This window comes from Cnephaeus nilssonii (genome assembly GCF_951640355.1).
Source record: "Cnephaeus nilssonii genome assembly, chromosome: 9".
NCBI classification, from domain to species: Eukaryota; Metazoa; Chordata; class Mammalia; order Chiroptera; family Vespertilionidae; genus Cnephaeus; species Cnephaeus nilssonii.
The window spans coordinates 90,227,728-90,249,274 of NC_137080.1; the positions used below are offsets into that span (position 1 = coordinate 90,227,728).

The window sequence follows — 21,547 nt, forward strand, 5'->3', positions numbered from 1 at the left end:
CAAACCACCCTAGGCCCCTCACCCAGGCCGGCCCCGCTCCCCCAAAGGGAACCCCACCCTGATCTGGGACCCCATTCAGGGCAAACCAGCCAACCCTCACCCATGCACCAGGCCTCTATCTATACTAATAAAAGAGTAATATGCTAATTAGACCAGGAGACCTTCCGGGAGACCTTTCGGATGTCCTTCCGGACAAAGCCATGGTGGCGGGGGTGGAGGCAGAGGCGTTTAGGGGCAATGAGGCCAGGAGGAGAGGGCAGTTGGGGGTGATCAGGCCAGTGGGGGGGAGGCCATTGGGAGCGAGCAGGCCAGCAGTGGGGAGCAGTTGGGGGCGATCAGGCTGGCGGGGAGGGGGTGAAGTTGGGGGTGATCAGGCCGGCAGGCAGAGTAGTTAGGGGAGATCAGGCAGGCAGGCAGGTGAGCGGTTAGGAGCCAGTGGTCCCGGATTTCGAGAGGGATGTCTGACTGCTGGGTTAGGCCTGATGCTGGCAGTCAGGCATCCCCCGAGGGGTCCCAGATTGGAGAGGGTGCAGGCCAGGCTGAGGGATACCCCCCACCCCCTATGCACGAAATTCGTGCACCGGGCCACTAGTAACAGATAAGAAAGCATTCAGAAAAGTTGTAAACCTTTATGTAAACCCAGTTGTTATAATGATCTGGTAAATGAAAAAGAGCAGTTCCAGAAGAACCAACATGTTTCAGTTGAGAGAGAGCTATGTCCCCCAGGCATGCTGGCGTAGAACCATGACCTAGAAGTACCCCATTTGAGGCTAATGAGTGGAGACTGGCCCGGCACCTCATGCTGAATGACAGTGTTTTCCTGTCTGTCTCAGGAGAGGGTGAAGAGTTGTGGGTGCGGAGTATGCAGTGATCCCTCAGCGATTTCCAAGCAGCAGAACCTTACTCTTTTCCAGTCAAGTTCAAAACAGTATCTGAATATTAATTTAATAATCCTCTACATGGGAAGCATGCCTACCCTTTCACCCTAGAAAATAAACAAACTTAGAAAATAAAATTCCAAGCAAATTGAATTTTCACCTAGTTCTTCCCAAAGCTGTTTGTGCACCTCTCAAGGAATCAAGGCAGGCACCTCCCAAGCTTTTAATAGCATGTGACTGTTAGCACTGCAAGAAGGTTGGAGGTAGGCGTGCAATAAAAGAGCTGTAAGGATCAATTATCCTAAACAAACTCTAATGTGATCACTCACTTTTCTCAAGGAGACGAACCATCCACTAACCCGACTAAACTTGCAACAGATTACTACTTTTAACACATAGAAGACAAAACAGGTTTTAAAGATGCAAAAAAATTGATAAAAATAATCAGATGAGAAAAGTAATCAAGTTAAATAAAATAAATTACAAGCTATCTTTTAGGAGAATTTTATTCCTGTGAGCCCTGCCTTTTCAGTAAATCAGTATGTTTTGCTGACTGTTAAACTGCACATTCTCGACCTGACCTAAAATGCTTAATTGGAACATTCTCGAATGGGTTCTGGACAGCTTCAGCTCGGGATCGGTGACAGAATGGAGGCCTTGCAGGCCTTGGTGGTGGCCAAGGCATGGCTCACGATTCCCCTCTGCTGCCCTCACCTTCCTGGAGGTGCAGCACTTCCCCAGAGCCTCCCAATTGCTACAGGCTCCATTCCACCTTCACCAGAGCAGCTTCTGCTCAGATGAAGATGTGAGCTTTCATGCTGAGGTCTGGCATGTCTGTGAGGCTCCAGTCTCCGACCTGATGGTGTGAGCAGCTGTCACCTGCTCTATTTAGAGTGGAGGTGCCGCAGAGGTGTGCGCTAAGCAGCAGAGGCAGCCAGTGGCCATGAGAAGCCTGGCTGCCCCCACTCCACAGCCCACAATGGCAAGAGCTAAGTTACCTCCTGCAGAGCCTGGGCCAGCTGTTGCTTCAGGTCCTCTTCTCCTTGCTCTTTCTCCAAACCCTGCAAAACCAAAAACAAAATGGAAGGTTTCCCGGCAGAGAGGGAAACAAGCAACAAAATCCAGCAGCAAGCAGAGCAGACCAGCTAGCATGAGCATCTGGAAGCAACAGGGGGCAGGAAGCTGGTGGAAAATTTCCCATTTTACTCAAGCTGTCGGCAGCAAGCGATCTAAGAAGAGTTAACTGCTTAAATACTGCTCGCCTCAGGGCTGTCACTTGTAAACCACCACTCAGGCTGTTCTGGAGAAACTACTCTGGATTAATTTCCCACAAATGTGGTGACTCCCCAAAGGATGTTAACTGAAAGGTTCTGAGTTGCCAACTAAGCACCATGCCCAGGCCAGCACTCATAGGTTCCTCCCCTTGATTCGGGCACCTCCATCTCTCACTGAGTCTCTACCACTTCCAGCCTTGAACGGCTCCTCCTCCCTTGCCTGAATTTAGGCTGTATTTCCTCCGCCACCCCCTCGACAGGGTGCCCTCCACATCATCATTACCCTATGACCAGCACCTTGCACAGAACCTCTGGGCCCTTCCCTCCTTAAAGAATTATCTATCCATATAATATGCCAACTTAAAATTATTCTCTAATTTAAATATACTGACTTAAACTGTTATGATTATTTTATAGGTGTGACACATTTATTAAGCATCTTTATAACCACTTGAACCCAAGCAGAGTACCAGGCAACATGGGTGCTTAAAAAAAAGAAAGCATCTGTGTGAAGCAGGAAGGGTTAAATGAGTTTCTGAACAAATAATCTGGGTAGAATAAATCCCTAGGGCTTGTGGCAGAGGGAAATCCAACCAATAAATAAAGGACTAGATACTATGAGCCATTTATTTGTGAGCTTCTCCTACCTTGAGAAATTTTCTTAACAAGTCCTTTGGCTTTTCTTTACCATTTTGGTATGAAAAAGACTTCACAGCTATTCCTTCAAACATGCCAGAACAGCCACAAATATTAACAGTCACTCAATTCCTGAACACATTAGCCCTTAAAGCAGTGGTTCTCAACCTTTCTAATGCTTTGATTACACAGATATTTACATTACGATTCATTAACAGTAGCAAAATTACAGTTATGAAGTAGCAACGAAAGTAATTTTATGGTTGGGGGTCACCACAACATGAGGAACTGTATTAAAGGGTCGCAGCATTAGAAAGGTTGAGAACCACTGCCTTACAGAGAGTTCTGTTGCAGGAATGGCGGCATATAGCACGTATGTAGAGATAAACCTCCCTCTGTCAATTTCAAGAACTTAGTCCAGGCTGCAAAAAGGTACTCATAGCAGTGTGTCCCCTCGGAAAGACCTAGTTAATCCATGGCCTGAGCTAATCTACTGGTTCCAGGGGACAAGAGATTAGAATGAAACTGATCAATTGCTCAGAAATGAGAGAACACTACTGGTTGTTCCTTGCCCTGAACAAAGTAAACAAGAGATAAAAGCTTATTCACAGCAATCCTCACTGGTCTGTCTTAGTTCTAGTCAACAGTGGGGAAGTCTTGACATTCAATATGACCTGAGCAAGTAGGTGGGAGTAAACCCGTGGAACTGATGTTTTGAGCAAGGACCAGCTCTAGCCTAGAAGCTTTTTGCAACAGCTTGTCATTTAAGAAAATGACTGGGGGGTGACACATTTGACCTTATCTTGACACAGCTAAGAGAGTCTTTATTTTACCTTCTTGCTAAAGGCACTGTGGAAGGTGGCGTATCATTCAACCCAACAACTGCATCATGGTGGACCTGTTTCCTCCCACGCTGGCTGCTCAGGATGGAAAGAAAGCATTTTTTGCCTCCCACTTCCTAGGTTCGGTACAGAGCTAACAAGCTAACAGGTACATCAAGGGCAGAGTAACCAGTTGGCCTATGCCTATCTTGGGGCTGATTTGGCTTTGATTACAGAGCAAAAAAACAAAAAACAAAAACAAAACAAAACACACAAAACTCATGCGGACAGCTATTGGTTTAAATGGAGAGTACTGTGGTTTGTGGCATCTTGAACCTTCATCAAACCCCCTGAATTTACCTCAGTTCTGAAATGCCTCATCTTTACATCCTGAGATCAGTTACAACCTGGGGCTGGCTCTGCCAGTCACCTTACCCCATCTTGGCACCCGGCTCTGGTTCTTGACCTGATCATACTGAAGCCTTAACCTCTGACTCACCCCCTTCTCTTACCTCCAAGTTTTCTGTTCCCATTCCATCTACTGTCCCTGGCGCTCAGCATTCGGTCCCTGATCCAGAGGCTCACCAAGGCCTGCCCACCCCGAGAGGCACTCTTGCCCTTCCCTCCCGTGTGGTACCTGGAGATGCTGCTGCTCTTCCTCGAAAGTCTTCTCTAGCTGCTCCACTCGGGCCTGCTGCTGGGCCTGCTCTGCACAAAGCTGAGACTGTAAATCCTGCAGTTCCTGCTCCATCTGCACAATGTTCTTTGAGTCCCCTTTTTGGGTCTGCTTCTTCTCATTCAGAACAGCTACTTGCTTTTCCTGCATCTGTGTTTTGAGCTTCAGAATCCTAGACATGGTCACCTTGAACAGCTCTAAGCGGCTCTGAGATACTGACGGGTTTGAGGCTTTCTGCTTGTTATGATGCAGCGCCAGGACTTTGGTGGGGCCAGAGAAAACATGAGCCCCTGTGGTGTGCTCACGTGGCTCGAGAGAAGTCACCTGAGGTTCCAAATGTTCAGAGGGTCTATTGGCCATTTCACCTTTCCCACGTGACTTCAGTGGTTGACCAGGTTCACAAGACACTTTACTCATTTTGAATTTCAAGTGTGAGGGGCCTTCAGCTTCAGGACCCTCCAATTCATCCAAACTACATTTTCTTTTAGTTCTCAAGCCCTTATTTTTCCCCAATATCTGATCATTCGTTGGGGCAAGATATGGATACATCTTCTCCCAGTCTTCTTCAGTAACTTCATATTCATACTCTGCACTCTCCTTATTTTCCAGAGGCACCCCAAGCTGAACGCGGTCTCCCGTATGGAGAGAATACTCCTCCAAAGGCGCTAGACGTACTCTGTTCAGCCACACGCCATTCAGACTCTGGGAAAAGGGAAAGAAAGACAAAATAAGCTTCATGATTTTCCTCCTCTTAATGGAATGTCTCCCCTGCTGCTACAAAACCTTCAGCCTTTTCAGAAGGAAAACCCTTGAGAACAAATGGAAAAGAAAGGTTCATAAACCACCATCCTTAGAAACAGCGTTCTTCCAACAGCACTAGGGCTTTTTACCTGTATTTCACATTCATGCCTCCATAGAGGACGGCCTGTGAACAGGCGGGAATCCCTTATCACTAGTAGATGAATTACTCAAATAAATGCAGTAGCATTGAAAGAAAATGAAACTTAATAGCTCCTATTGACCCAGGACGGAAAAAAACGGCTATGCGTAAAGAAAGTGGCATCTAATGATAAAGCTCGAAAGGATGGTCTTGACCAGGAAAGCCAAGCAAGCAGCGTCTCTGCATGTGGCCCCTGAACACACTGGGGAGTGAGCAGAGCACTTTCCAGTACACATAAAAAAAAAAAATAAAATAAAATAAAAGAGTGCCAACACTTGTCCTGGGGCCAAACCGCAGGTGAGATCTGACCCGCTGAACAGCACGAGAGGTCCATGGGCAGAGTGGTGAGGAGCTGGAGCTCTGGACTCAGAGAGATCTGGGCTCTTAACCTACTGGGCTTATTAGCTGCATGGCCTTCGGCAATTTAAACAGTTTTGTCTGTAACATAGGGCTGGTACAGTACCTACCTCATATGATTCCTGTGAGGAATAAATGAGAAAATACATGTAAAACATTTAGCACAGTGACTCATATATAAATGCTTTATGGTTATAACTAAATCATAGTTCAGAGTTAAGAGCATGGACCCTGGCGTCAGACTGCCTAAGTTTGTGATCTGGCTCCATCACTTAACAACTGTGGGACTTGGGCAAGTTTCTTAACCTCTCTATGCCTCAGTTACCACATCTATAAAACAGAAAATAATAATAGTCTCTCCCTCATGGTGTTTGTGTGGATTTAATGAGATAACATATGTAATATAGTTAGAGACGTGTCTGGCACATGGTAAGCATTATATAAGTGCTCTCTACTATTACTATGATCTGGCTTGATTTATCAACCATCATTTCAATTCTATGCTCAGCATCTTGCAAGGTAAATATACAGAGAGCAAAATTGGAAGACATGAAAATGTTTAGCAGCTGAGAGTAGAAAGCAAAACACGAGGGCACATAAAAGCACAGCCTATAAATGCAATGGGATATTATGTCAAGCTGGGTTAGCTAAGAGATGCCAAATGGAAATGCAGAATTTAGAATTTAAAGAAACAAGTGGGCATTTTAACCCATATCAAGGACTTAACTTTGGGGGACAGGCCAGAAATGAAGCCACAACTGAACTGGTACTAAGATTTATGTTTGTGTTGTTAACTACAGCTACCTACTTTTAGCTACAACAATTACCTGTTTAACCCAAATATGAGATATGGGGGCTTGACCACAAGGTACAGAGGATGAAGGGCAATAGAGATCGGATCTCAGCTCTATTCTGATATTAGACCCTTGTTTCTGGCTTTATATCATTTGGCTCAAGCAGAAAGAGGGAGAGAAAGCAGAGCATAGCTATCCTGTATAATAAAAGACTAATACACAAATTGACCGAACGGTGGAACAACCAGTCGCTGTGATGCACACTGACCACCAGGGGCAGACGCTCAACGCAGGAGCTGCCCCCTGGTGGTCAGTGCACTCCCACAGGGGGAGCACCACTCAGCCAGAAGCCGGCTCATGGCTGGCGAGCGCAGCCGCGATGGTGGGAGCCTCTCCCGCCTCCGCGGCAGCACTAAGGATGTCCGACTGATGGCTTAGGCTCGCTCCCCAGGGGAAGCGGGCCTAAGCTGTCAGTCGGACACCCCCCAAGGACTCCCGGACTGTGAGAGGGCATAGGCTGGACTGAGGGGACCCCCCCACACACAAGTGTATGAATTTTGTGCACCGGGCCTCTAGTATATACATATATACAGAAAGACCAGCTTTAACCCACTGCTTTGGGTCTAACCTGGCTTATCTGGCTAACCTTCTCCCAACCTTTCTATTCATATTCAGCCTCAGAAACTATGAGGACTGATGAGTTCTGCCGACAACATGTGAGAAAATAACACAGGAGGGGAATGGAGGTCAGAAGAATTTATTTTTAAAGTTTTATATCGGCGGGGGGGGGGGGGGGGCGGGAGCAGCTGGGGAGCGGTAAATGGGGGAAAAGGAGACGTATGTAATACTTTCAACAATAAATAATTTAAATTTAAAAAGTTTTATATCAGAATAGATTATACTTAGGAAAAAGGTTTCAGGAAAAGTAATATGACACAGAAGGCCACCTAATGCCAAGGTACAGACATTTTAGAAAAACCTCAAAGGCAAAGATAAGGTTAAATAAAGAAAAGTCACAGAAGCAGCCTAAAACTAGAGAGAACAGGGAATCCCTAAAAAGCTGGGGAAAACTTTCAACAATTATTGCAGCCCTCCACTAGATCCTCTGCATTAAGGTGCCTCCTTCAGAGCCCTTTAGGCCTGGAAAATAAGCTCTCACATTTCCCCATCACATTTTATCTTCAGATCCTTCTATGTTTACCCATTCATCACTTCCTGGTGACACCTAGTGGTATAATTGGGACCACAGCCCTGAGTCAGGTCTATTCACAAGGTGACTATAGAAAAGGATGAAAATACCATGGCTATATAAGAACAATAAAGTACTGCCCAGAATATAATCTCAAATATAATGGTTTAAATAAATCAAACTCTGTTCAAGCCTTTCTTAATGTTGTTTTCATAATCACCAGTTTGAACAATGTCAGCAGCAGCAAAGTGATAACAACAACAGCCTGCCTAATGTCTCTTCGCCATCAGTGGGAAAAAGGTGGGATAGCACACCCCCCTATACAATAATTACTTCACCTGATGCTCAACCTCTGTCCAGTGTTTTTAGAAATACCTGAGTCTCGCCCTCAGACTGAGTTAACAGTCTGAGGCTGGAACTAGGCATCAGGTTTATATACAAACTAGAGGCCCAGTGCATGAATTCATGCATGGGTGGGGTCCAGCTGGCCCGCCCTGATTGGGGCTGATTGGGGGTGGGCCAGGCGGGGGAGGGGGGCCGAGGGCAGTTGGCGGGCTGGCCCCATCCCCTGGATGAACTCCTGGTTGAGGAGACAATTTGCATATTAGCCTTTTATTATATAGGATGCATCTAGTCTATAATTGGATCATGTCATAGTACCCTTTCCAGCCAACCCCTCCCCAACTCCTAGGCAACTACTCATCTGTTCTCTGCCCTACCTACGTAGATTTAACTTTTCCATAATGTTGTATAAATGGAATCACACTGTATATACCCTTTTTGAGCCTGGCTTCTTTCACTTAGCACAATGACTTTGAGACTTGCCAATGTTGTTATATTAACAATAGTTTGGTATTTTTAATTGCTGACTAGTATTCCGGATATGGGTGTACAAATTTGTTTATCCATTCCCTAGTTGTTTTCCCCAAGTTTTTGATAATTAAATAATGCTACTACAAACATTAACACACAAGTTTCTTTGAGAACATTAAGTTTTCATTAATTTAGGGTAAATAGCAAGAAACAGAATCACTGGGTAAGTGCATGTTTAGCTGCAGGAAAACTGCCAGACTATTTTTCAAAGTGACAGTACCATTTTGTATTCACACATGCAATGCTTACGATTCCAGGCTCACCAGCACTTGGTATTGTTTTATTTCAGCAATTCCAATTGGTGTGTATCAGTCAATATTTTTAATGCTTCACTGAAACATAACATACAACCATAAAAGTGCACAAATAAGAAATGTACAATTAGGTGACTAACCACAATGTGAACATCTCAGTGTAAATACCACAAAGTTAAAAAACAAACAAAAATACCCTAACCCACATTTATCAGCATCCAGAATCCTCCTTTTGCCTTCTCTAGTCACGAAGTCTCCTCCTACCCCCATCAGGTGACTACTAGACTGGCGTAACATCACACATTAATTTTTCTGGTTTTGACATTAAATAAATGCCATTACATAATATATATTCTTTGGTGTCTGTCTTCTTCTTTTTTATTATTGTCTAAAGTTGTACATATGTCTTCTTTTTCCCCAGTTGACCCCCTCCCCCAGCCATTCCCACCTGGGCAAGCCCCCACCGGCCCAGTGCCCGCGGTGTCTGTCTTCTTTCACTCCATCGTATGCCTGTGAGATTTATCTGTGTTGTTGGATATAGTAGCAGTTCATTCACATTCATTACAGTATAGTGTTTCATTGTAAGAATATTCCATAGTTTATTTCTCCACTATGCTGTCGAAGGACATCTGGGCTATTTCCCTGTGACTAAATATACTGTCACGGGGTATATATAAGTGCAACTTTAATAAATAATGCCAAATAACTTTCCAAAATAGTTGTACCAACTTACACTTCTACCCAGACAACTTCTGCTCCACATCCTTGCCAATACCTGGCACATTCAATATTAATTTTAGCCATTCTGGTGGGTGTGTAGTGCTATTCCATCCTGGTTTTAATTTGCATTTCCCTGATCATGAATGAGGCTGAACCACTTTTGATGGATGTTGAACATTTGGATACAATATTTTGTGAAGTGTCTGGCTCCTGTCCATTTATAAAACTGGGTTATCTTTCTTTTTCTTAACGATTTGGAGTCCTGTAAATATCCAATTATAAGTCCTTCGTCAGTTATGTGTAGCAAATATCTTCCACTCTGAGCTTGTCTTTACTCTCCTAATGGTGTCTTTTGATGAACAGAAGTTCGTAATTTTGATGTGATATCAGTATTTTTTTGTTAAGTACCCAGGTAAGGACACAACTGAAAACAGGGTTGAGAACCACTGCTCTAGCTGCTGGAAGACCAAGCAGCAAGGCGTGTTCACACAGTATAACTCACCGGAGACTTTAAATGCCAGAACCTACAGAAGGACCAAAGTGGAAATCACCAAGTAGCAGGTAAACAGCAAAGTGATAGGAGGGGAAGAATGGGAAAGGCTCAAACGATATGTCTGAGTCTCTAGGACCAGAGATAAGCAAACCCACCAAAGCATTTCAGATTGTGACTTTGAAACCACAAATTTTCTGAAACAGCTGGATACCAATACATAGGATGAACTATCTGAAGAGCTACTAAATTAACTGAAATTTATGTAACTACAACCATCCACATGTTTCATATGCAAAATAAGCAGGCCTCCAAGGTTGGTTTTTTTTCTAACTTAATTTTAAACTAGAATTGATATTGTTGCAATTTTTGTACCTGTACTTAAGCTTTCCCTGTCTGGCCATTCCAGCATATGAGAGAGATCATTTTTTGAAGATAGAATGTAGTTCTGAGTTTTGAATTACTAGTAATATCTACCTCTTAAAAAGACTTGGCAAAAGATTTGAGATATAACAATAATATCCTGCACCTAAAATTCAAATCCTTCATCAGGAGAAGGCTGATAAGGCTCCGTGCCAAAAAGAAAAGGAGCATCTGTTAAGAGAGGAAAAAAAAGGGGGGGGAGGGGCTTACTGGTAAGAGTTGCTCCATCAAAAACAACCAGTCATTGCTTTTTTTCAAAACTCAGTTACCTCACCAACTGCATCAAAGCTAAGAGGCTTAAACCAGAAAACACTTGGAAGAATCAGGCGCCCACCTTCCCTCTATCTTCTCTCTGAGACCTGAGAGAGGAGACTTATGAAAACAGCCCTAGAAGAAGGGTACAGAGCAAACTGGAGAGCAACGCGGGAGCACTGTCGTATCTGTTGCTGTCACAGGCTGCCTCTATGTCCCTGAGGTTGATGTTTAAGGAACACTCAAGTCAGTCAGCTGGTGGCTTCCCAACCCCTCAAAATCTGCTATCCCATAAATGGAACACATCTGTGTTGTACATCATCAAGCAAAGAAGCAGCAGACAACCATCTCTATAATACTGTAACTCCGTTACTCAAATACCCAACTCTGATGAGAAAAACATCTTTCCTTAAGGATTAAGTTTTGATATAAGCTACTGCAGGGACTTTAAAACTTTGCAGCTATGTCATAGATATGCATAGTTATTATTACTTTAAATCATGCAGCCAGGATAGCAAACTGCTGTGTCCTTCACTTGTATTTGACAATGGGGCATAGTGAGAGACTTATTTGAGTTTGAGCCCTGGCTTATTCACTCAACCAGTTATGTAGAAGGCCTTGAGCAAATCAATTTCTCTCTGGGCCTCAGATCCATATCATCTCTAAGGTCCCCTTTTCAGTGCCAATTTCTTTTCTCACAGTGTCTTGCCAAGAGTGCTGAACCGATTTACTTAGCATTTATACAGCCTCTCCTTCAACACAGTGCCAACTCAACTTAACCCAGTGCAGGAAGGCACTTTCTCCAACAGCTTAAATCTAACAGTTTTATGCATGAAAAAGGAGGCTGCTGGGCAGGTCTGCAGGACACTTGTGATATTTTGAATTATAAGCAGCAGCATATATTTGGACTTCACCCCCATTTCTATCACAAAGCTTCTGAAACCCTTGGAATTTCCTAAGCAGTGATAAGAGATCAAGGTGTCTTTTGTTAAGTTAATGAGGTGACTTTGGGACTGTCCCTAGGTCACCTAAGAATGAGGGCTGATTGCCAGGGAGGCTGGAACTTTAATTCCCACCCCTGGATCTCTTGGGAGGGGAGGGCTGGAGGTTGAAGTCATCACTAATGGCCAATGATTTAATCAATCACACTTCTGTAATGAAGCTTCCATTAACAATCCCCCACCCCACCACCCCCCCCCCCGACCCAAAAAAAAGGACAGGTTCTGAGGGTTGGTGAACACATGGAGGTGCTGGGAGAATGGTGTACCCAGACAGGCATGAAAGTTCCACACTCCTTCCCACACACCTTGCCCTACACATCTCTTCCAAGTGGATGTTCATCTATATCCCTTATCATATCCTTTTTAAAAAAAATCTTTTTATTTTTCAATTTCAGTTGACATACAATATTTATATTAGTTTCAGGTGATCATCCCAATGAATCTTGTACCCATCTGACACCATACACAGTTATTAGAACATTATTGACTATATTCCCTATGATGAACTTTATATCCCCGTGACTATTCTGTAAAACTCTATTTGTACTTCTTAATCCCTTCACCTCTTTCATCCATCCCCCCCACCCTGCTATCTGGCAACCATCAAAATGTTCTCTGTATCTATGAGTCTGTTTCTGTTCTGCTTGTTCATTATTTTTTAGATTCAATTGTTGATATGTATATATATATTTATTGCCATTTTGCTGTTCATATTTTTAATCTTTTTTTTCTTAAAGAAAGACCATTTAACATTTCTAGTTTGGTGGTGGTGAACTCCTTTAACCTTTTCTTATCTGGGAAGCTCTTTATATGTCCAATTCTAAATGCTAGTTTTGCTGGGTAATCTTGGTTGTAGGTCCTTGCTTTTCATCACTTTAACCCTTTGCACTCGCTTGCTTTTTCTCGATTCCTGCTACCGATGCTAACCGTGTGGAGTCACACTCGACATCCGAGTGCAAAAGGTTAATATTTCTTGCCATTTCCTTCTGGCCTGCAGTTTCTGTTGAGAAATCAGCTGACAGTCTTATGGAAACTCTCTTGTAGGTAACTAACTGTTTTTCTCTTGCTACTTTTAAAATTCTCTGTCTTTAACCTCTGGCATATTAATTATGATGTGTCTTGGTGTGGGCCTCTTTTGGGTTTATACAGTTTGTGATTCTGCACTTCCTACTCTTGTATGTCTAAGACTATTTCCTTCAATAGGTTGGGACATTTTCTGCCATTATTTTTTCAAACAGCTTTTCAACGTCTTGTTCTCTCTCTTCTCCTTCTGACACCCCTATGATGAGAATGTTGATATGCTTGAAGTTGTCCCAGAAGCTCCTTACACTATTCTCATTTATTTTGGATTCTTTTTTTTTTTTTTTTCTGCTCTGATTGGGTGTTTTCTGAATCACAAATCACTGCACCCTGGCTGGTTTGGCTCAGTGGATAGAGCACTGGTCTGTGGACTAAAGGGTCCCAGGTTTGATTCTGGTCAAGGGCACATGCCTAGGTTGTGGGCTCAATCCCCAGTAGGGGGCATGCAGGAGGCAGCTGATCAATGATTCTCTCTCACCTTTGATGTTTCTACCTCTCTCTCCCTCTCCCTTCCTCTTTGAAATCAATAAAAATACATTAAAAACAAAACAAAAACAAATCACTGTTTTGATTCTTGGCTTCATGTACTCTACTGTTGATTCCCTATAAATTATTCTTCATTTCAGTTAGTACATCCTTCACTTATGACTGGATCTTTTTATGGTTTCCATGTCCTTTTTTATGTTGTTGAAGCTCTTTTTAAGCTCCTCTACTCTTCCCCTAAGTTCATTGAGCCTCCTTATAACCAGTGTTTTGAACTCTGCATCTAATAGATTGCTTGTCTCCATTTTGTTTAGTACTTTTTCTGGAGTTCTGTTCTGTTTTTTCACTTGAAACGTATTTCTTTGTTTCCTCATTTTGGCAGTCACCTGTGTTTGTTTCTATGTATTAGGTAGAGGTGCTATGTCTCCCAGGCGTGGGAGAGTGGTCTAATATAGTAAGTGTCCTATAGGAACCAGTGGCACAGCTTCCCTGTTCACACAAGCTGGGCACTCCAGGTGCACCCGTGTGGGCTGTGTACATCCTCCTGTTGTAGTTAAGCCTTCATTACTGTTGGCACATCAATGAGAGGGATTTTCCCCCAGGCTGATTGATTGCAAGGACTGGCTGTGACCACCACTGAAGATCAGCTGTGCCGAGGCCTACTCTTCAGAGCAGGACTTACTTCAGCAGGGTTCTGGTGCTCAATGAGTCCACCCCTTGAGTATGCTGTTGTAGAGGTACTTTGAGGTGATCTGAAGTTGTCCACTGGGTACACTGGCTCTGGGGCTTCCTGGGAGGTGCAGGCCAAGGTCAGGGGCCACCCAGCATGAGCTACAAAGAGATCTGCAGATGGCTGCTACTTGTGCTGGGCTTGGAGGTGCCCAGGAGAGGCCAAGCTGTGAACATAAGCATGAGCCAAGAAAGACCATTCGTATAGAAAAGCCATCGGAAAGAGTTTGGGTGGTGAGGCAGGGTCTCAGGGAATCACAGGACGGGAAGGGAGATGGGAAGCAGTGGTAGCGAGTTGATGGAGACTCAGATATGGCTCTGTTGGGATAGAGCTCAGAAAAGGAATAAAGGCCTCTGCCAGCACTTCTGTCTGGGGGAAAGCTGCTCTTCTAGCTCTTGCCCTGATGACAATTCAGTTCCTCCCTGTATGTTCCTGGTGCCTTTCAAGCTGCTGCCCCAGCGCTAGAGCGGGTGAGTCTGAGTAAATCCATGCACAGTCCCTTTAAGAGGAGCTGCCTGGCACTCCAGCAACCTCCGTGTCACTTAGTCACAATGCCTGCTGGTTTTTACAGACAGAAGTTGTGGGGACTTCTCTTCATGGTACTGGAATCCTGGACTGGGGGCATGGTATGGGGCTGGAACCCCTTGCTCCTAAGGGGAGACTTCTGTGGCTGAGATATCCCTCCCGATTTTTATCTGCCACACACAGGTATGGACCAGCCAGTCCCACAGTTGGATGTGGCTTTTTCTGTCTATCTTTAGTTGTAGGACTCCCATCCAGCTGGATTTCAGGCAATTCTGAATGATGGTTGTTCTGTAGTTTAGTTGTAATTTTGATGTGGTTGTGGAAGGATATAGGTACTATGCATATTTATGTACCATCTTAACAGGAAACCCTCCTATCTGTATATATAAAAGGCTAATATGCAAAGTGTTCCCTCGGGAGTTCAACCAGGAGCTCAATTGCTCGCTATGACGTGCACTGACCACCAGGGGGTGGTGTGAAATATAGTGGGTGACCAGCGGTGGTGGCAGGACGCTGAAGGAGGGAAGAAGGAGGCAAGGAGGCGGGGAACCGCACGGTGGTGGCGCGCAGGTGGCAAGGGAAGGAGGCGGATAGGCAGGGAGGCAGGAAACCTGATTGGCCCTGATTGCCGGCCAGGCCTAGGGATCCTATCCATGCACAAATTTCATGCATCAGGCCTCTAGTCCTTTTATAATAAACTGGTAAATGTAAGTAAATGTTTCTGTGAGTCACTCTAGCTAATTAATTGAATCCATAGGGAAGGAGGTCTTGGGAACCTCTGATTTATAGCCAGCTGGTCAGAAGTACAAGTACAACCTGGACTTGCAACTGGTATCTGAAGTCCAAGGAAGGGGTCTTGGGAACCTCCAATCTATAGCTAGTTGATCAGAAGCACAGGTGTTAACCTGGGCTCTCGATTGGAATCCAAAGTGGAGGATGGGCTTGTAGAGCTGAGCCCTTTACCTGTGGGATTTGATGCCATCGTCATGGAGATAGGTAGACAGTGTCAGAATTGTAGGACACCCAGCTGGTGTCCCCAGCATTGCTTGATGGTGTGGGGATAATCCTCTCTACATGTAGGAATTCATTTCAGAACCATTTAATTTCATCTAATTTTTGTTAATCCTCAAACAAAAATCTTCACTAGATTCCCTTCAAGTGACAAAGGGCCAATTCCCCCAATAACTTAGTCTAGTTTCTGGAGCAAACCTACTGCCGCAATTCAGGTGTTCCTTTCAGAGTAACTAGCTTCCAGTCCTTAGAAATTACTTTGACATAATCTAATCTCTGGCAGCATACACAAGTTTTAGTCTCTGGGGAAGATAACTGGGTGGTTAGGGGAGAGATGATATATTTTTGAATCTTTAAATTTTATACCATGTATTATCTGTACAAAAAAAAGCGCAATTTAAAAATGAACAAAAAACCAATGAAAGTCATTAGGCATTTATGGATTCCTGTTACCTTGTTGTCCATAATTGTCCACTGGCCCTCCGTGTTCTGCTTCAAAACACAGTGGTTTCGGGAAATCATCAGAGGGCAGAGTTTTGATACCAGTTGGTATGTGACACCAAGTCCTCTCCCTAAAGTCACCTAGGAAGACAACAACAATATGAGACACCTTCAACCATTGTGCTGAAAAGGGAGGTCCTTTTGACAATCTTGTCAACCAGTGGTGTACACATGTCCTGACATGAAACCCACACAGCTCAGCAGCTATCCTCCTTCAGCTGCCATGGAGCCACCAAGAAGAAAAAGGCAAGAAGCTGTGACAAGAAGAGACAGCTGAATGCATTTACTCATGGAACATCAGGGTTGGTAGGACTCTGAAAAGTCATGAGATGGAGAAATTCTTTCTATACACCCTCATCAACTAGTCTTAACCACTGCCAAGAACTACAGCTTCTATATAAGACAATCTGTCCAATTTTTTAATGGCTCAGACTTGGCATCTTTCTCATTATAAATTCCATCCATTGGCCCTGGCTCTGCCATGGGCACTATCAGAAAATCCCCAATTCCCCTCCCGCATGACAGCTATAGTGCCTATCAAATCTTTTCTTCTGTTGGCCTATGTTCCCAGTTACTTCAACCTAACTCTCATGGCATAGGTTTGAGTCTCTTTGCTATCTTAATGGTATATTTTTATTCCCGGATGCCATTATAAGAAAAACAAACTTAATTTCTATTACACAGTTGAATCCAAGTATCAGTTTCCAAGTTCTAAATATCATCACTGGAGCATATAAATTGCATTAGCATTCATAGCAGATCTATCACACAATGTACCCTAAGGCTTAGGAATGATTAAATTTTTATTGGTCTGACCCTCCCCCAAGAATTGCATGCGAAGTCACGTCTCTTGACTAGTTGGTAAATCTGGACTCACGTGAAGGAACTTACATTGATTCCTATTAAACTTCATCTTGTTAGTTCAACCTATCACAAGAGCTTGTCAAGACCTTTATGAATTTTTAATCTGCCATCAGATAAACTCAATATTCCTTTCACCAAATGAGTATGATGCCTGTGTACTTTCATTCAAGACACAGATAGAAGATTGAAAGAGGACGTAGCCAAAGACAAAGCTCTCAGGAATGCCTAGTAAACATTCTACCACACATTTTGGATATACCCTTCAACCAGTTGTAATTCAACCAAAGTCTTTGCATCAGGTCCATCCTTTCCATCTTATCCACAAGGACAGCATGAGAGCCCCTGGAAAAGCTTGCAAAGGGGCCCCAAGTGACATCTACCATACTTTCCTGATGGACCAGTCTAGTTCATAATAACCCTGTTGAGGAAGAAAATGTAATTTTTCTGAGATCGAGATCTTGGAATTTCCTGCTTATTCTTCTTGGAGCACAAGCCACCTCTTTAATGGCCCACACCACACTTTACCGGGGAACATTACACCAAATGACCTGTGGTTTTCTAAAAGCTGCCCTCTTTGCTCCCTTGGAAAATCTTTCAGGATCAGGCCTGTCCTCCTCAGTCCCTCAAAGGCCAAAAGACTTTCCTTGCTCCATCTTTTCTTCCCCACAGACTTTCACCTCAGTAACTGACACTATCATCCAATCATCGCCTAGCCCAAAGCTCAGGAGCTATCTTTTGATTCTTCTCTGTCCCTCATTCCCACATTCAAATCATCATTACTACTAGTTGTAATTTGGTATGTCCTATATCTCTTCACTTCTATCTCTATGGCCACTATCTTAGTCAAAACAACCTGGCTCCCTCCAGTTATGCTGTTTTTACTTTTGCACTAGTCCTCTTAAATTTTATTCTTCAAACAGCAGCTGGGGGTAATGTAAAAACTTTTTATCAGATCATTTCCTCTTTCCTTAAAAGTCTCCAAACTTCCTTCCACAGCCCATGCGGCCCTGAATGTCCTAATCCCCTCCACCTCTTTGGTCTTATCTCACACCATGATCAGAAACACTCACCGCCACCTTTCCACTTGTCCGGCTCTGCTTAGAACACGCTTCTCTCAGACATTTATATGGGCTCCTTCTCATCTTTCAATTTTCAGCTCCCCGGAGGCCAACCCTGATTACCCTATCAAAAGTTGCTGCCTGTTCCCTACCCGCCTCCATCCTACCCCATTGCATTCCTTTGTTATTAGCATGCATTTATCACAATCCAAAACTAACCTGCTCGTTTTATTTATTTCTGTCTCCCTCTTACTAGAATATAAATTTCATGAGCCGGGACCTTATCTGTCTTGTGTACCACCGCATTTCTGTACCTGACGTGGTGCTCAGTAAATGTCTGAGAATGAATGTAATAAAGAGATCTTGCTTATGTGTCCTGTCCTCCCAGATTCTAAATGGGTGCTTTTTAGGTCAGAAGTTGGAAACTGGGTTAAACCACTGGAAACTATGGAGCAACAAGCAGTCAGGAACTCTTAAAATCTGACTTGTTGCCCTTAAATATTTTGTGGTGACTACTTCTACCACTTAAGTCCAAAGTTTTGCAGTTCTTTGATGGTTTGTCAGAAATTCCATTAATTGGCTTGGCTGTGGTGGCTCAGTGGTTGAGCATCGACCTATGAACCAGGAGGTTACGGTTTGATTCCTGGTCGGGGGACATGCTTGGGTTGTGGGCTCAATTTCCAGTGTGGGGCATACAGGAGGCAGCTGATCAATGACTCTGTCATCACTGATGCTTCCATCTCTCTCCCTCTCATTCCTCTCTGAAATCAATAAAAAATATACATATTTTTAAAATCCATTAATTATAGAAGTTCCTCTGAATTAATATATGTATATATATCCTTTAAAAATTGAATATTTAAGTATTTATCATCAACCATATTTAGTAAGAATTCCCATTTAGGAAGCTTTATTTCTAAAACGAAGTATTCCATATTCCTATGTTGGGGTTGTTTCTATTTGCTGTACAACAGTTTTGCAAAGCTTTGAGCTTACTGAGATCATCGGTCTACAAGATTATCTTGTCCTTACCCGCCTTCACCAATCCTATCACTTTCCTCCTGGGAATGGCTCCTGTTTCCCAGATGACCAGCATGTATTCTAGAACCATCTTTTCCCTTTTCCAACCCTCTCAGTGCAAAAAGTTTTGTGAAACTCAAACACAAGAGAAGAAAGAACAAGGAAAAAATGAAGATACTATGATTTTCCCCAAAGGCCTACATACTTATATGACCAGGAAACTAGATAATTTGCAATAAATCCCTCTAATTTGTTTTTTCAAAAAATGCTCTGGTTTAAGAAATTTAAAGACGTAGATTCAGGCAGACAATTTACTACAGTATTCCCTACAGTGAAATGAGAGGAACCTTGTTTTATCATTTAATCTGTGAAATCTGAGACTGTGAAGTGAACTAGGAAGGCAGGAAATTGACCTTACACTGCTGTTATAATTAAATGTTATCAGCATACCTCTTAAAGCCATGTGCACATCAGCTTGTGCTATGGTTTGGGACTATTACAATAAGTAAGACTTCACCTCTTGGCTTTCACTCAGGCCTCTCTTCATACATACTGCAGGCTATGCTCCAAATAGTTCCTAAGACACCCCACCCTTGAATACATCCAGGCCTGGCAGGCCTCTCCACCACACAGGACTGTGAGACAAGCCAATCCTCCTACCTGCTTTCGCCATTCACTGTGGCATCTGTGGGCCTCTCCCCAGAAAAGCGACCCCACACAAAATTATCCAACAGTTTAAAATATGTATAGGAATGCTTTTTAGATCTTTTGCCTTGGCTGCAGGTGTTTTAATTCTTTCTGTCCTCCCCTTCCCTCATCTAGACTCCCAGTATTACCAAGCTATTCAGAAGTAATAAATTAATCCACAGCAATTTAATCTGAAAAATGAGTTAACACCTGACCTCCAAGTACCTTATAGAATTGTGTGTGGGAGCATAGTACACGTGTAGGGCTCAGATGAGGTAATTATGCGAAAGCCCCAACACTACGCAAATATAGTTATTATTCAGGTGTTGGAATCTTCATTTGTGAAACTTCCCAAAGGCATATGATTTTTGGAAAGGGCAGTGCAGGAAAAGGTAAATGTGCATTCTCTAAAAGGATGAATGCCTGATGTGGACTCTTGGGTATTGACACCTGGAGAGAAGAGGGATTTGGGGGCAGAAGTGTCTTCCGATGTTCTCCAAATCACAGCATGCAAGTAAACCTTTAAAACTCCTACCCTAGCAACATTTAAGGCTGGACCTGAATCCCTCCTCTGCATTGAGGAACCATTGCTCCAAGACAGCACTAAACAATCCACATCTTGGCACTTGACCATTCATGCCTGCCTCAATGTTCTCAGACTGCTTTACTGTGTGTAAAATCCTTTTTCCTCATTCAGCCATCGACGCCTTGAGAGCAGAAGTCCCTATTATTTGGCTCCCTTATAATACACTAAACAATGTAAGTACTCAAGAAGTACCTGGAAGACTGAATTGAGACTATACAGTTGATAGGAAAATCTAATGAAACATGCATACGTAATGATGAGAGACTTCTTTGTCTTCCATACAAATTATTTCCAAGACCCAAAGGTTCCAGTCCCGACCAGCTGGTCCCTGACCCGCCTCCCTCCTCCCTCCTCCTCGCCCTCCTTAGAACCCCACATTCCAAACGGCCTCCAGGAGAAACTGCCTCCCCTCTCCGGGGGTTTTATTTTGCACTTATGGCCGCTTGGGGAATGGCATCAGCAGCTTCTGCTGTTTCCCAATCGCGGTCACGACCCAGCTCGGGGTCCCGCTCGGCAGCACCGAGTCTCACAGGAGAACCGTGGCCCGTCCCGCCGCGCCCATTCCCCTCAGGAGTTAGAAAAGAAGGCTTTTTTACATTCAAGTTTGAGCAATTTGACTCAAAACTCGCAACTGTTTTCAAAATAAACTAGAGAAAGTTCACGCTCTCCGCGCAAGTTGGGCTCACGGTTCCGCCGCCCGCGCAGGGCTCCGCGCGACCCAAACTGGGGCTGCCCGTCCCCATAAGTCGCCTCCTTCCCCCAAACCCAGCGGGTCCTCACGTCCTCTGCACCCACCTGCCCGCTCCTCCCGGCCTGGGCTCCTGGCTCGCCTCCGGCCCTCCCCCCCTCAGGGCCCCGCTTTCCCCTCAGCCGCACGCACCGCAGCCCGGTCTCCCTCCCCAGCCCGGCGCCTCCCCGCCCCGCTCCCGCCGCTTCCCATTCATCCCCGGCTCCCCTGCGCCTCCCCCGCGGCCCGCGCACCTCGCTCCCGTCCTCCAGCAGCAGCCACTCGGCGTCCATGCCCACGCGCCGCAGGCACCAGCTGCGGCCCCCGGGGCGCTCCCGCCGAGCCCGGGAGCCGGGGTCCCCCATGGCCCTCGGCCCCGGCCCTCGGTCAGCACGCAGCCAGCCCCCGGCCGGGTTCCGGCCGCCGCGCCGCTTCTCTGACAACACAGCCACACCGCAGGCAGAAGCAATCGCTCTGCGCTCGCGATGGGCGCGAACTCCCGCCCAGCGGAGCCACTGCGCCTGCGCGGGAGGAAGGCGGACTCCCGCAGGTGCGCCCTGAGTGCGGCGGGGGTGTTGGGTCGTCCAACTCCGGAGGCGCACCCTCCTCGCCCTTCCTAGACGCCCCCCTACCCCCCGTTCTAGCCGCACTGAGCTGGAACCTCTTCTCACCTTTCCTTTCTCTTTTATAAAAAAAG

General features: G+C 44.7%; 1 protein-coding gene across 2 annotated transcripts in view; it reads right to left on the minus strand.

Moving 5' to 3' along the window:
• The window catches only part of RNF8 (ring finger protein 8), a 36,830-nt gene extending 15,548 nt beyond the window's left edge, over positions 1–21,282 (minus strand). For both annotated transcript variants that reach the window (XM_079780869.1, XM_079780868.1), the window contains exons 1-4: positions 21,105–21,282; positions 15,861–15,989; positions 4,247–4,987; positions 1,877–1,939 (exon numbers count right to left, since the gene is read on the minus strand). In XM_079780869.1, the coding sequence (XP_079636995.1) occupies positions 1,877–1,939; positions 4,247–4,987; positions 15,861–15,989; positions 21,105–21,215 (1,044 nt within the window). In that variant the 5' untranslated portion in view covers positions 21,216–21,282. The remainder of the gene's footprint in view (positions 1–1,876; positions 1,940–4,246; positions 4,988–15,860; positions 15,990–21,104) is intronic.
• Between the last annotated feature and the right edge of the window lie 265 nt (positions 21,283–21,547).